The 12,660-nt window shown below is 41.0% G+C and overlaps 1 protein-coding gene across 3 annotated transcripts in view; it reads right to left on the bottom strand.

Annotated features, from left to right (window-relative positions):
- Positions 1–12,660, bottom strand: part of LOC116040215 (cytosolic carboxypeptidase 4) — a 125,380-nt gene that overhangs the window by 88,303 nt on the left and 24,417 nt on the right. For all 3 annotated transcript variants that reach the window (XM_031285503.2, XM_031285502.2, XM_031285504.2), the window contains exons 5-7: positions 10,769–10,900; positions 9,520–9,613; positions 2,783–2,820 (exon numbers count right to left, since the gene is read on the bottom strand). In XM_031285503.2, the coding sequence (XP_031141363.1) occupies positions 2,783–2,820; positions 9,520–9,613; positions 10,769–10,900 (264 nt within the window). The remainder of the gene's footprint in view (positions 1–2,782; positions 2,821–9,519; positions 9,614–10,768; positions 10,901–12,660) is intronic.

Below are 12,660 nucleotides of genomic sequence, written 5' to 3'. Positions count from 1 at the left end.
TCTGATTTATCCCATTAGTTGGATTTGTCCCGTACAGCATGATGTATAACAGGTAGAAAATGAACATAGGGGACTGAGAGTTGTATACCATTGTTTCTGTTTGTTCTACCACAGCAATGGGATTTCTTGATGGACTGAACACAATCCAAAGGAAGTCTTACGGGGTTCTGCTATGATGCATGAAGTCATATTTGTTGGCGTCTGAAGCCAAAGCAGACAGCCAAAGAGACTTTCAAGGAGTCCAAGAACCTTTTTTCAGTGACCAACTGGTAGCAGGTATTTTGCTCCAACTGTAGACTGTCCTTTGCTGCTGTTTTGTGCACAAGCAATAAACCCTTTTTTTAGGGAACTGACCTGTGTCTGGGTGTCTTGAGCTCGATGGTGTTTTAAGCCCTCATCATTTCCTTTCAGGCAGCGCTGCCAACGTTGACTTCAAGACACCTAACCCTAACCATACCCATTGCCTAATCCTAGTGCCTTCCAGGCAGCGCTGCCTGGAAGGAGACGTTGGGGGCTTAAAACACCGATAAACGTGTCTTGAAGAGAGCTACAGTACATGCAATGGGTAACGACGCAACGAAGATTTAGCATATCAGCCAAGTTCATGACGCATTGTCAGCATAACAACAAACAACATTGATTAGACTGTTGAAAAGCCCAGAAATGCTCTACCACTACATTCAAATTAAAGTGTGAGAAGTGGATCATTGGATATTGCAACTTAACTCCAAAAGCAAGTGAACACGTATTGCGTAAAGGACTGGTAATAGATCTCAGAAAAACAGGAAGATTATTGCAATCAGAAGGAGCTTTATATTTAAATTTTCAACAAAGTAAAAGGGATATTGAATAGTCAAAAAATAGGTATAATTTCATATAAATGAGGTTTATTGGTCATGAATTCCAAAAATAAGTTGGTGTTAGTGGTGGTAAAGAAAGTGCAGAAAGAGGAAACAAGAACCCTGAAAAAAGCACCAAGAACGTTGAAAAAAAGGTCCTAAAAAAGGGTTACGTTTTGATTTGTATCCGGGAGGACAACACAAGGGTTAATCAACTAGAAATTCAGACACATTAACTGTCTGAAAGTTGTAACAGATGAACTCTTTATCTGTGTGTCCAACCACCAGCAACACTTATGGAGTTTGCTTATTTTGTAGGTAAGGATAATGTCAACAAATGCTTATTTCATCTGATATGCTGAAATACTTCTAAATTTGCAAAAAAAATAAAGACACGTGTAAACACTGCTTCACGCATCTTTAATGCTTCTCAAAGCTTTTGATTTAAGAGTAGTAATAGAATGTTTAGCTATTGTTCTAAGGTCTTCATCTGCTCCTGAGACAAAGATTTTGGTGTGGTGGGCGAGATGCTAAACACAGAATAAGTGTTGTTAGATTAAATATGCTCCCAGAACAGTTTGGGTTCAGAGGGGAAACTGCATTCAAATGATTGGTCGCTAGAAAGAAAAAATACTTCAAATCTACTAATATGACTTGATATTAGCGTAATTGTTGCCTTCATGTTCACTCCAAAACATTGCATTGTAGATCAAAGTGAAACACTGAGGGCAGGCTCATTTCGATGTTCTAGTTTATGAGCGATGCAGTCCCCTTGATGTTCTGTGCAAATTGGCACTTTGACATGAAGCGCAGCCGGATATTGCATAAATCATGGAAGAGCTCTGAGCCCTCCAAATCTCTCGCTGCCTCTGGAGTAGTGACTCTCTAAACTGCCACCACACAAATGTGTCCACGAGGTCTGACAAGAGGATTAGAAAGAAAAAGTGTACACAACAAAAAAAGAAACCCATTTAGACAGAGAGAGAAGAAGGAAGCATCACTGTTTTCTGACTTTATATTACACACACACACACACACACACACACACACACACACATCCATCAGGTGCTCGCTTGTAAATGCTATAGGACCGGAAGTGCAAACATGACCCCTGCAGGAACAACTAAAGCATTACAACACAGAGTTCTGCCACTGGGAGAGGAGACGAGGAGAGGAGAGACCCAATCAAACCCAATTTGAATGAAACAGTAAAGTGTTGAGTCTGTGACATATTCTACAGATATAGATTGGAAATGGAGTGAAAGTGCTGTTATGATGATAGTATAACTGTAAAAAAGATCCTTTCACGGTCTCTTTTTGCTGCGAACTGTGTACGTTTTACAGGCAAGACCTTGAATCTCTAGATGTCCTGTAGCCCACACGCAACCGAGTCACGCTGCTCAGGCCTCCAACCTGTCAACCATTTGCGCTGGAAAAAAGCATGAGGTTTCGCTCACACAGGCTGTGTGGCCCGGGCGTTAGTCTGGTTTTCTGCTACTGTCTAAAACCTGCACACAGTTCTTGTAAATGCAATTCCTTTTTATTTCTTATTTCCTCCGCTGGACCCGGAAATTTGTGTCCGCTATTACAAAGACAACATAGCTCCTTACTTGTTAAGTTTTAGAGGAAAATGTTTTTGCTATTCAAGCCACTTTAGCTGCACTAGGTACAGTATACTGTACGTCAGAGATGCCACACTTTCATAGCATGACCAGCTATCCATGGAAGAAGAGAAATACATCATTAAACAAGACACTGGCCTCAGAAAACACAGGCATGGCCAGAGAGCCCCTGGAGAAAGGGTTTGGGTAGTGATGATGATGATGATGATGATGATGATGATGATGATGATGATGATGATGATGATGATGATGATGATGACGTACACCCAGTGTGATGGAAACCATCATATTGATGAATGATGAAGGTTATGAAAAACTTACTTGTGCACAGCAGAGCAGCAAAGGCATCAATGGCTGCCCTGGAAAATACAGAGAGGGAGCAGTTAGTCTCTCCCACACTTTAATATGCAGATTATACGTCATACACTGGTGTGACGGTGAACCCAATCTGTGAACATAAAAAACACGCACACACCAAATACATTTGATCATAGAGTCGGTCTGTGTGTATATTTGCTGCAGCTCTTGTGGAGTTGCCATATACAGCACATCAATATGAAAACTCTGAAACATGTTCTCCAAGTTATGAAGAATTAGGCAGCTGACATGAACAGTAAGATGAGATGAAATAAAAAAAGAACTTTGGTTAGAGTTCAGTCCTTCTGTACTTCACTTTGCGCCATTCTTCCTCTTCTCCAACATATTCCCTTCTTCCATCCTGTATGCTATGGTTGTGCATCCTGTGTATGAACTGCTGTCTTTTTTCTTCAGCTGGCTGTAAAATGAATTGCCCACAGGATAATACAGTTCACGTAACCTTCTTAACCTTCCCATTCTCTCTTTCCCCTCCCTCTCTTTCTTCTTCATATTCCTCTCATCCTCCACCCTGTCTTCTTCCCCCTCTCCCTTATTTGTGTCTTCCTTTCTTCCCTCCTACATGCATTTCCTCAGTGATTCCACCCCTCCATCGTCACATGGCCCATGCTGTAAGGTTGCCTTCCATCCATGCTGTGTGTGCTGGTGCGTTGGGAGACAGAGAAGCTGTGTTGCTGTTGGTATTGATCAGAGCATAGCGTATAGATCCAGTCTGACAGCAGATCAATTCATCAGCAGCTCCCTGCTGAGACATACTGAACTAAATTCATCTCCACACCTCTTCGGGGCGTATTCAAGAGGAAACTGTGATGTCTGCAATCAAATGTCCTTTTTCTATCTCCTAAATATGCAAATTACAGACAGTTAATACAGAACCAACTAGAATATAAATGAATTAAACACATGGATCCTAAACAAATATTTGCAAATTATTGTGGAAATTCAGTTATGAAGCATTTCTTTACTGTATTTTCTACAAGACACATGACTGATGACAAGGATATAAGGATTTGTAACAATACAGTTGGCGATAATGCTCCATTAAATGAAGAAGTTTGTTAGGTCAGATTTAGTCTTCATTAGGTCAGATTAGGCTGTTCAGTTTTATTTAGTGAATTAGCTCATTCATTTACTTCTGTTTAGTTGACCTCTTTGTATGGACCCAGAACCTTATTATGTATTTTGTTGACTCGTCATGCCTGACAGCTCGGCCCCTCACAGTGATGTGAGAGTGAGTTCAGGCACATCAAGGATTTAGCTGGAATCCCTGAGGTAAGATGCACACCATGTACAATCAAGCTTATTTTGGGTGGAAAGGGTTGGGCTGCGTCAGCACGAAGAACATGACGGGCCCTATTTTAACCATCAAAGCGCACGGCGTGAAGCGCAGGTGCGTTTAGGGTGTGTCCAAATCCACTTTTGCTAGTTTGACGGCGGAAAAAATGGTCCGTGCGCCGGATGTATGGTTCAAAAAGGGTTGTACTTAGTGTCTTCATTAATCATAGGTGTGTTTTGGGCGTAACATGCAATAAACCAATCAGAGTGTCATCTCCCATTCCCTTTAAAAGCCAGGCACCTTGGCGCATTACTATTATGATGGCGGATTTGCACCGTAATATTTTTATTTGTAAACTTTTGCATGTTGCTGTGTGTCCCTGTGTGTGTAACAAGCATAGTGTGTGCGCGCTGTGCACGTGCTTAGGCACATTTTACTAATTTGCTGTTAAAATAACAATGAAATGCTGCGTTATTGACTTTAGACCAGGTTTTTGTTGGTCAATGGCGCGATCACTTCCCGCTGCCTCAAGATAGCAATACGCCCAGAATGCACCTGAACACACCTCCCTGTAAGACCAGCACGCCCATGGGCGCAAAGATGGGCGCAGGTGCATTTGCTATTTAAACGACGTGGGCGCTGGACGGGAAACTGACAACTGCGTCGATCTTAAACTAGCAAAGACACTTGCGTCGGGCTTTGCGTTGCGCTGCGCCGGGTGCAAGATAGGGCCCGACGTGTTGTTGTTGGTTGAATGGACAGACGTGTAGGGACCCAGCACTGAGCAAATGCATTTAAAACAACACATCAAATGTTCGATCGAATCTGACTGCAGCAGATGTGACAGAAAGGCATAAAAGTTGTGTTAATCCATATCTCTGTTTATTTCCTGTTTTCCGGTGAAGTCCACACTAGTCGATTGTCGAACTCATACAATCTAATATTCCAAAATGTATTTTTTCCACAAAAAAAAACGATTTGCCGTTGTTATGTCCTTAGTAATGTACTTGTAATGACATTTTGAACATGTTTAGAGGCTAAAAACACGTTTAAAACTTGCCCTGTTTAAGCCTGTTGGGTGCTAACTCTAGCAGGAGGATAACACGGTGTAGGCAGCACCGATTGTTTTCATTTTTCTTGCTACTGACAGCACTCCAAATTAACAAACAACAGAGCTGTGTTGAAATTGACTGGAATTCTCCTTTAACCACTTGAGATAAGTGCAGTCAAAAACCACTTATTATGATTTCACTTGTGCAGAGCAGGTCAGGTTTTACATTGTGTCACATGATACAGTATATTAAGCCTCATACTGTTATCACACGGCGATGTGTCGAGGTAGTTGATCAAACAACAGTAATCAACAGTGGACAACAGAAACTCTCTTCCACACCAGTAGTAACTAATCAACCAGCTTGTTTGGTAAATGAAAGTGTGAACCTGCAATGTAAGAGAGCAGCACTAAACCAACTCAAAACACAGCCTGGTTTTCTCTCCGTTGTTCCTCTATTTGATCTTCATCTGTGTTTTAATAGGCTCCCGCACTGAGTTAGAATGATGAGTTAGGGTTGGGGTTGGGGTAGCCTGTGGCTCGGAGGTAGAGTGGTTGCCCCATAACCAAGCTATAAAAGCTGGATGCAGTGATGTGTGAACATGGTGCTGGATTGTGGTTAACAGGCCAGATTTACCCTCGCAGACGGACTGGCCTCTACTCACCACCATCAACAGGGAAACAGAATGTATAATGGAAAAGAATATTTATAGACCCACAAGGAATTGTTCAAGATGTGATTTACTCTGCCATTTAGAAAGTGATAGGGTGTGCATGTTGCCCTCTGCTGTAAAAAGGTAACTGGGGAACCAGGAGGTAAATCAAAGAGTCTATGGTGCATTATGGGTAGTATATTATAAGTCAGTAAGAGATTGAGCGTCCTTGAATTACAAATGATTCATGAATCCAAACCTGTCAATCAAAGTAAAATGCCTCCATGGCAGTCCACAGTAGCTCAAACCTGCAACAATTTCAAGAGAATAGTAAGAAGAGATGCAGTGCCTCGCAGTCTAACAGACGGGAGTGAAGGATTAAGTGCCGCTGACAGTTGAGCAGAGATGGACAGATTTAGTTGTACAGCTGAGTGACTGACTTTACTGCTTTAAAAGTGTGCACAGCAGCCAACTGGCATATCTACCGGTCGCCATATCATAGCTATAATTGAATAAATCACTGTGATAGACATGTCTAACTGCCTCTCACACTTAAGGGAAATAGCATACGCCTCATTGGTCTTATTACATCACAGGAATTCTCAGCTACCAATTCTAACAAATTATCCAAAGTAGCAACTGGCTTTGAAATCTGGAATCCCAGAGTCTTCTAATTGTGTTACAACAAATAACAGCTGGCTACTGCATGGAAATGATACAGAAAAGTGGCCCTGGGAGCTGTAAATGTGTGATGTCTGAGCATCCGATTCCCTCACACCACCGGGGGAGTTTCATGTTCACTAGTGGCTGGTATGCCTGGCCTCAAGCCAGTCAGAGAGGGGTGAAGAGGTACTCCTGGTGCTCATGGCATGCTCCGTTGGGTATACTGGAGGATGATGGCTATTTGAGCCAAACGCCATGAGTTCTGACAGAGACAGATGGGAAGAGGAAACAGGATCCAAGAGGAACAGGATGGTGGCTTAGCGAGGAGAGTCTACGCATACGTTCAGGAGAAATGATGATGTGTTTAGACCAAGAATATGTTGATATAATGATGATGTTTCCCTGTAACTGTAACACTGCCATGCAGTTGGTGCATCGACCCGGTGCACATTTCACAGATCTGGCTTTAATAAAGCAGACGGTGACCCAGAGTTCCATAGCGCCTGATTTATTTCAAGCAGTCCCACTAGTGGCCTCTAGTATACGAACAAAACATGAGGGTTTTATTATTTGTTGAGTCATTAAGCAATGTTATGTTTGTCCTTGGCATGGTGCAATTGGAATAATAAATAAGCCAGCAAATTTTAGTACAGCCTGAATTTTAATATTTCTTGCATAAGAGTGGAAATTTGGATTGATGTCCACACTAGAGGAGATGTTAGCCTGCTCCAAAGATGTCCTCTGGGTATCACCAATATCCTCAGCAAATATTCAAAATTCAGCTAATAGGTTTTGTTGGGATGAAATGCTGTTCTGACAAGGTTCAGGAGGAAAGCTAAGGGGGTCAGCCAAAATCATTAGGACTCTTTCTCTGGGGACAATGAAGTTAGACATCCAACCAATCATCATCTTTGATGCAGCCGCTGACAACAAAGAGAAAGGGGGAAATGTGTTTTTGTGTTGTGAAGTTTTATGAGAATGCCAAACCTAATGAACCCTGGCTGTGGGTCATCTGAACTGATGACTACTCATCTCAACTGAACAGAACTGCAGTCTGTGTAGTTTACACTCCTGCCTGCCACAAGCAACACCAATGGGGGATTAAGGAAAATATCTAGAGATCAACATGAACCAAAACTAAATTCTTTCCATACATGCCGACCAGCGTGTTTGGCCAGTTTGCCAGCCATCACTGACTCTTTAAAATAAATGAAAGGTGAAGAAGGTGAAGAGGCCTAGCCAACCAGATGCTAATGTTAACTCCACAAACTGCCAAAGTATAAATAAACTGCTGATTGAATGAACAAGTGATTGAATGTCACTGAGCCATTTTTATGTTCTGGTTCTGAGAGAAGGATTTAGTTTAATGTTGACGGTCAGCCAGGGGCCACAACCACCATTAACTACCATTCATTTGCACATGAGGTGAGATCTTGTTACTATTAGATTTTGTACTGGACTGTTGTTTTGGGGGGCGGCAGTAGCTCAGTTCACCTCCTGCCGAGGTGCCCTTGAGCAAAGTACTGAACCCCTGCGAGGGGTGCCGGCCGAGGACAGCTCCCCCAAATATTTATTTTGTACAAATATTTTGAAATGATTTGTTTTCGGGAAGAAGAAAAAAAGATGTCAAACAGCTAGTGTTCGGTGGTGGGTATTTGTGTTCCGTCGGTTTGTGTTGGTGTGAGAGCAGACATTAAAGGACAAATCCGGCGCAAAATGAACCTAGGGTTAATAACACATTGGTACCGAGTCGACCGTTCTCTGGGATTTGTTTTCATGCTAATCGAATGTGAACAGTTTTTGTGCAAACCGCTAATATACAGGCAGGCGCCATCTTGGGAAAACAATCACGATCAGTCGAACGACGAACGCCGTGCAACCAGTAACCAGTAACATAGCTCAAGCACGGCGTTCGTCGTTCGACTGATCGTGACTGTTTTTCCAAGATGGGGCCCGTCTGTATACGTAAACGGTACCATCTTTATAAACTATCTTTTTAATAAACTGTCTGTACACTTACAAAGTTCTCAATGCTTCGGTTTACATGTAGGGACCCTCATTATGCTACCGTGGAAGTGTGGTGCTATTTTGAGCCTTGTTAGTGGTATAGAAATAGCGATTTCTTTTTGCTTTACCAGTGCCCCGACGACTAGCTTTATAAGCATGACATTAATAATAATTTGGGAATTAGCATGACAACAAATCCCAGAGAACGGTCGTGTGTTATTAACCCCTAGGTTTATTTTGCGCTGGATTTGTCCTTTAAGAGCAGTGCAGCCTGGTCAGGCAAAATGGAGAACATTACGCCACTATTTCATTCATTTCAAATTGATTTATTTTCTTGGTTGGCTGGGGTAGTTTATTAAAACTTTACTTGTCTTTTGTTTTCCTGTTGGACCTGCAATAGGTCTGTTTGAGCGGGAGGAGGAGATTAGCCTACGTTAGCTCTGGCAGTGAAGTTAGCAGCTAGTTGACACTTTGTGCTCAGTGCTCAGTCAGCCTGTGTCCCATGGATATCACATTGGAGAAAGTGAGCGCTATTTATAGCTCTTCTGGCCACGTTCCCTTCACACATTTATTAGTTTACAGTTTAGTTTATTGGTTTGAATGTGATAGGCACTGAATGTTAGTTTAAAATGATTTCAATAAAGTATATGGTTATACATGTTTACTACTGGTTTTATGAAAACCTTAAACTAATATTACATTGAGGCGTTCATAATTATTATAATAGCTTATTGAAGAACACTTATATTAACACATAAATATCTTAAAATTAGAAGTGTAATTAAAACAAAAACAAGATTGTTACGCTTCTTTCTACTCTTATTCAAATAGAAATACAAATTATATTGGTGCCTCAACAAATACAGACACAGATACTGGGCTCTCTGCCTTCCCCTAGTGTGTAATGTACTGTACTGTACAACATATGAAAAGTCTTTCAGTCAGTGTTATGGAGGCATTGTCCCGTCCAGTCCTCCTGTCTCTGAGTGGACGTTAGTGTCAGTGTGAGATGCAGAAGCCTGGGCGAACATACTTGATGGTGTGCAGATGTTTGGTGCTATACTGAGGGATGAGGCCGTAGATGACATCCAGTCCATGGTTTGCTCCAATAAGGTTTGCTGTAGAAACTGTAGGGAGAACACACAACCAACTGAAAACATGAATTCATGAACCTGAAAAGTAAAAGGTGTAATGAATCAATCCGTTTCCTGACTCTTCAGTATCCACGTGTGGGCAGGCAGGGCTGCTGTTATGGACACTCTCACGGTAACCATATGTTAGTGGAAATAACACTAAAACAGATTCGTATTTCACAGATTTAAATTTAATTTACACTAACTTCATATATCTTTCATGATTTGGCTTGGCACTTCTTTTTGCCCACTTCAGCTCGTTTACTGCTCTATATAAAGAGTTGAGAAGATTCTAATATTTTTTCATTTCATACATAGAGTCTTTGCTCTTACAAAAAGACCATATTACAAGTCTGATGCTAAAAGCTCCAATATCATACTGTATGTGCAGTGGTTGTTGTTGTTGCTCTCTAAATGCTGGTATCCTTCATTCAACACCTGGCTGGCTGCAGCTGCTCTAAATGACACAAACACTCCAGCTGTGGATGCATCAGTAAGCTGGCTGCGATTCTTTTGTCTTCTTCGCAGAGGAGCACGACTGTGGAACTGTCAATCCCCCGAGGCTGGGAACCATTGAGTTCTCCTAGGTTACTACACTGTGTACACTTATTACACTGTTACTACTCAGAAAGAATGTTTTTTTACCGTTTACCGTTTCTGACTTTCCTTGTTGCTTACAAAGTAATGATATCATGTTGAGATTCAAAGCACACATTAATAGAAGTGGTGAAGATTGGAACAGAGGTGATCCATCCAGTTTTTATGTTTGGTTTTTTTGCTACTTCACTGACACCTAGTGGGTGAACCCTGCTCTGACTCAGGTCTAAGAGTGCTTAGCACCCAATGAGTAGCTGCTCAGGTATCAGATACTAGATTTGTTATCCTGTGTCACATAATCAACACAGGTAACAGGAAATGTTGCTAGGAGAATGGCAAATACAGTAAATAGCTAATAAAAAATTGTGGGATGCTGGTAAGTATTGAGACAGTGAAAGATAAATAAATTAAAAATAAATTAATCTTTTGTTGCTTCTGTCGCAATTTGTAAATCAATTCATCAATTGATCAGTGAGTGCTGTGTGTGTGTGTGTGTGTGTGTGTGTGTGTGTGTGTGTGTGTGTGTGCGTGTGTGCGGGTGTGCGTGTGTACCTGATGAACAGAAGACTTGGATGGCCCAGAGGCAGGCTGCGGCCCTGCTGCCGTGCTGGGTGTTGTGTCGGAGCAGATTGAGAGTGAGCAGCACAGCTCCAGCCTCCTCTGCCTTCACACCTATACGCCGGTCTGCACACACACACACACACACACACACACACACACAGGAACGTGTTCATGAATGTGTAATCAGAGTAACGTCAAGGTGAACAGCGTAGAATCAGCTGACCATATAATTTATTTTAGAATATTTATCATCTTTATTGAGCCTCCTGTTTGGACTTATACGGCCTCCGGTGTTGCTGCTTGCAGCTTTCTCCAGAACCATTGTACTCCAAAATAACTCACACAAGGACCCCAAAGCACCTAATATGCAAATATGCAACTCAACTGTGTACCACTGACTTCCTGTGTACTTATACTTCAGAGGAAAACATTGTACTACTACATTTACCTGTAAGAGAAATGTTACGTTGCAGATTCAGATTCTACTCACAACATACAACAATTACAATACGATGCATTATTATTCATTAAACTATCCAGCATTATATTAGAGTTGAAAGCTCCACCTTGAACAGATGTTAAGTAAATTTAAGTACATTGTGCTGATAATTTATCTCTTTTACTCTTCACTTGAAGTAAACATTTGAATGCAGGACTTGTACTGTGCAGTATTAGTAGTTTTGCTATCAATAGTAAATGGTTTAACTGCAGATTTTTTTTTTTTTGAGTCCAAGGCATAAAATATCTTAGCAGCACACAGATAGATTGAGAACAATTTCATCACTTAAAAAGTGGACAGTGTCAAATAAAATCCCTTGAGATTGTGACACTAATAAAAACTGTGTCACTCAGGCCTTCTCGGTGACACTTTTAGAAATCACTTTTCCGAACAATCTCACGGGATTTTATGGATGAAATTGTTCTCAACCAATCTGTTGGTTGTGTGTTACCGCTGCCAATACCAACATTCCCAGTTAGAGAAATGGTGAAAAATAAAGAAGAAGCTGTTTCCCTGGGGCCCCAAATCATTATATTATTATATATATTACATTTCAGTTGATCTAGTCTCACCAAAACAATAATTTAGACGTGTTAGTCAAACTGATTTCACATAAGTTTATCTGATATATCTTATCATTTTCTGATTAAAAACACAGTTGCCTACTGACAAACGTCTTCAATTGATTTAGTCTAAGAAACGCAAATGTATGAAATGTATGATTACAAAGCACACAACAATAACAGCAACCTGAGAATATTAAAAACATGACAGCTGTTTTTGGCCTATTGGATTTTCTGTTTATAGTAGAGAGTCAGACATGATTGCAGGGCTGGCGTTTTTATTTCTGATGTCTAGTTGTTGCATATTGTGGTTGGCATTTCGGAGTAAATAAACCCAAAGTAGCCTTTGGGTTTATTTGTCAGATGTTGCAGGGCCAGGTTTTTGAGTGGTGTGCTCTGCGAGCCGCTATTGGATGGATAAAGGTCAATGGTGATGATATGTGTAGCGTTATACATATTATCATCACCATTATTATTAGTAGTATTACCAAAGAGATGCTAGTGGTTACAACATGTCCTGTTCCTGCTGACCAACTCACCTATCTTTGGTTCAACAGTCAAACATTTGGGTTTTCCTTCACCTACTGTATTTAATACTATTGATAATACTGTGCAATTCCATTACTGTGCAATATCTATATACTGTGCAATATCATTACTCTCATTGTCCAATATCTATTATTCATTGAATATGTATATTCAAATAATGTGCAATAACCCACACTGCATGTCACACTGTATATAAAACCATATTTATTTTTTATATGTATAGAGCGTCTCAGAACTGTGCACCTTACCCCCCTTTTTTTGCACTACTTACT

This window comes from Sander lucioperca, chromosome 7 (assembly GCF_008315115.2).
Source record: "Sander lucioperca isolate FBNREF2018 chromosome 7, SLUC_FBN_1.2, whole genome shotgun sequence".
NCBI classification, from domain to species: Eukaryota; Metazoa; Chordata; class Actinopteri; order Perciformes; family Percidae; genus Sander; species Sander lucioperca.
The sequence above is the reverse complement of the archived record's forward strand: the minus strand, read 5'-3'. Positions and strand labels throughout refer to the sequence as shown.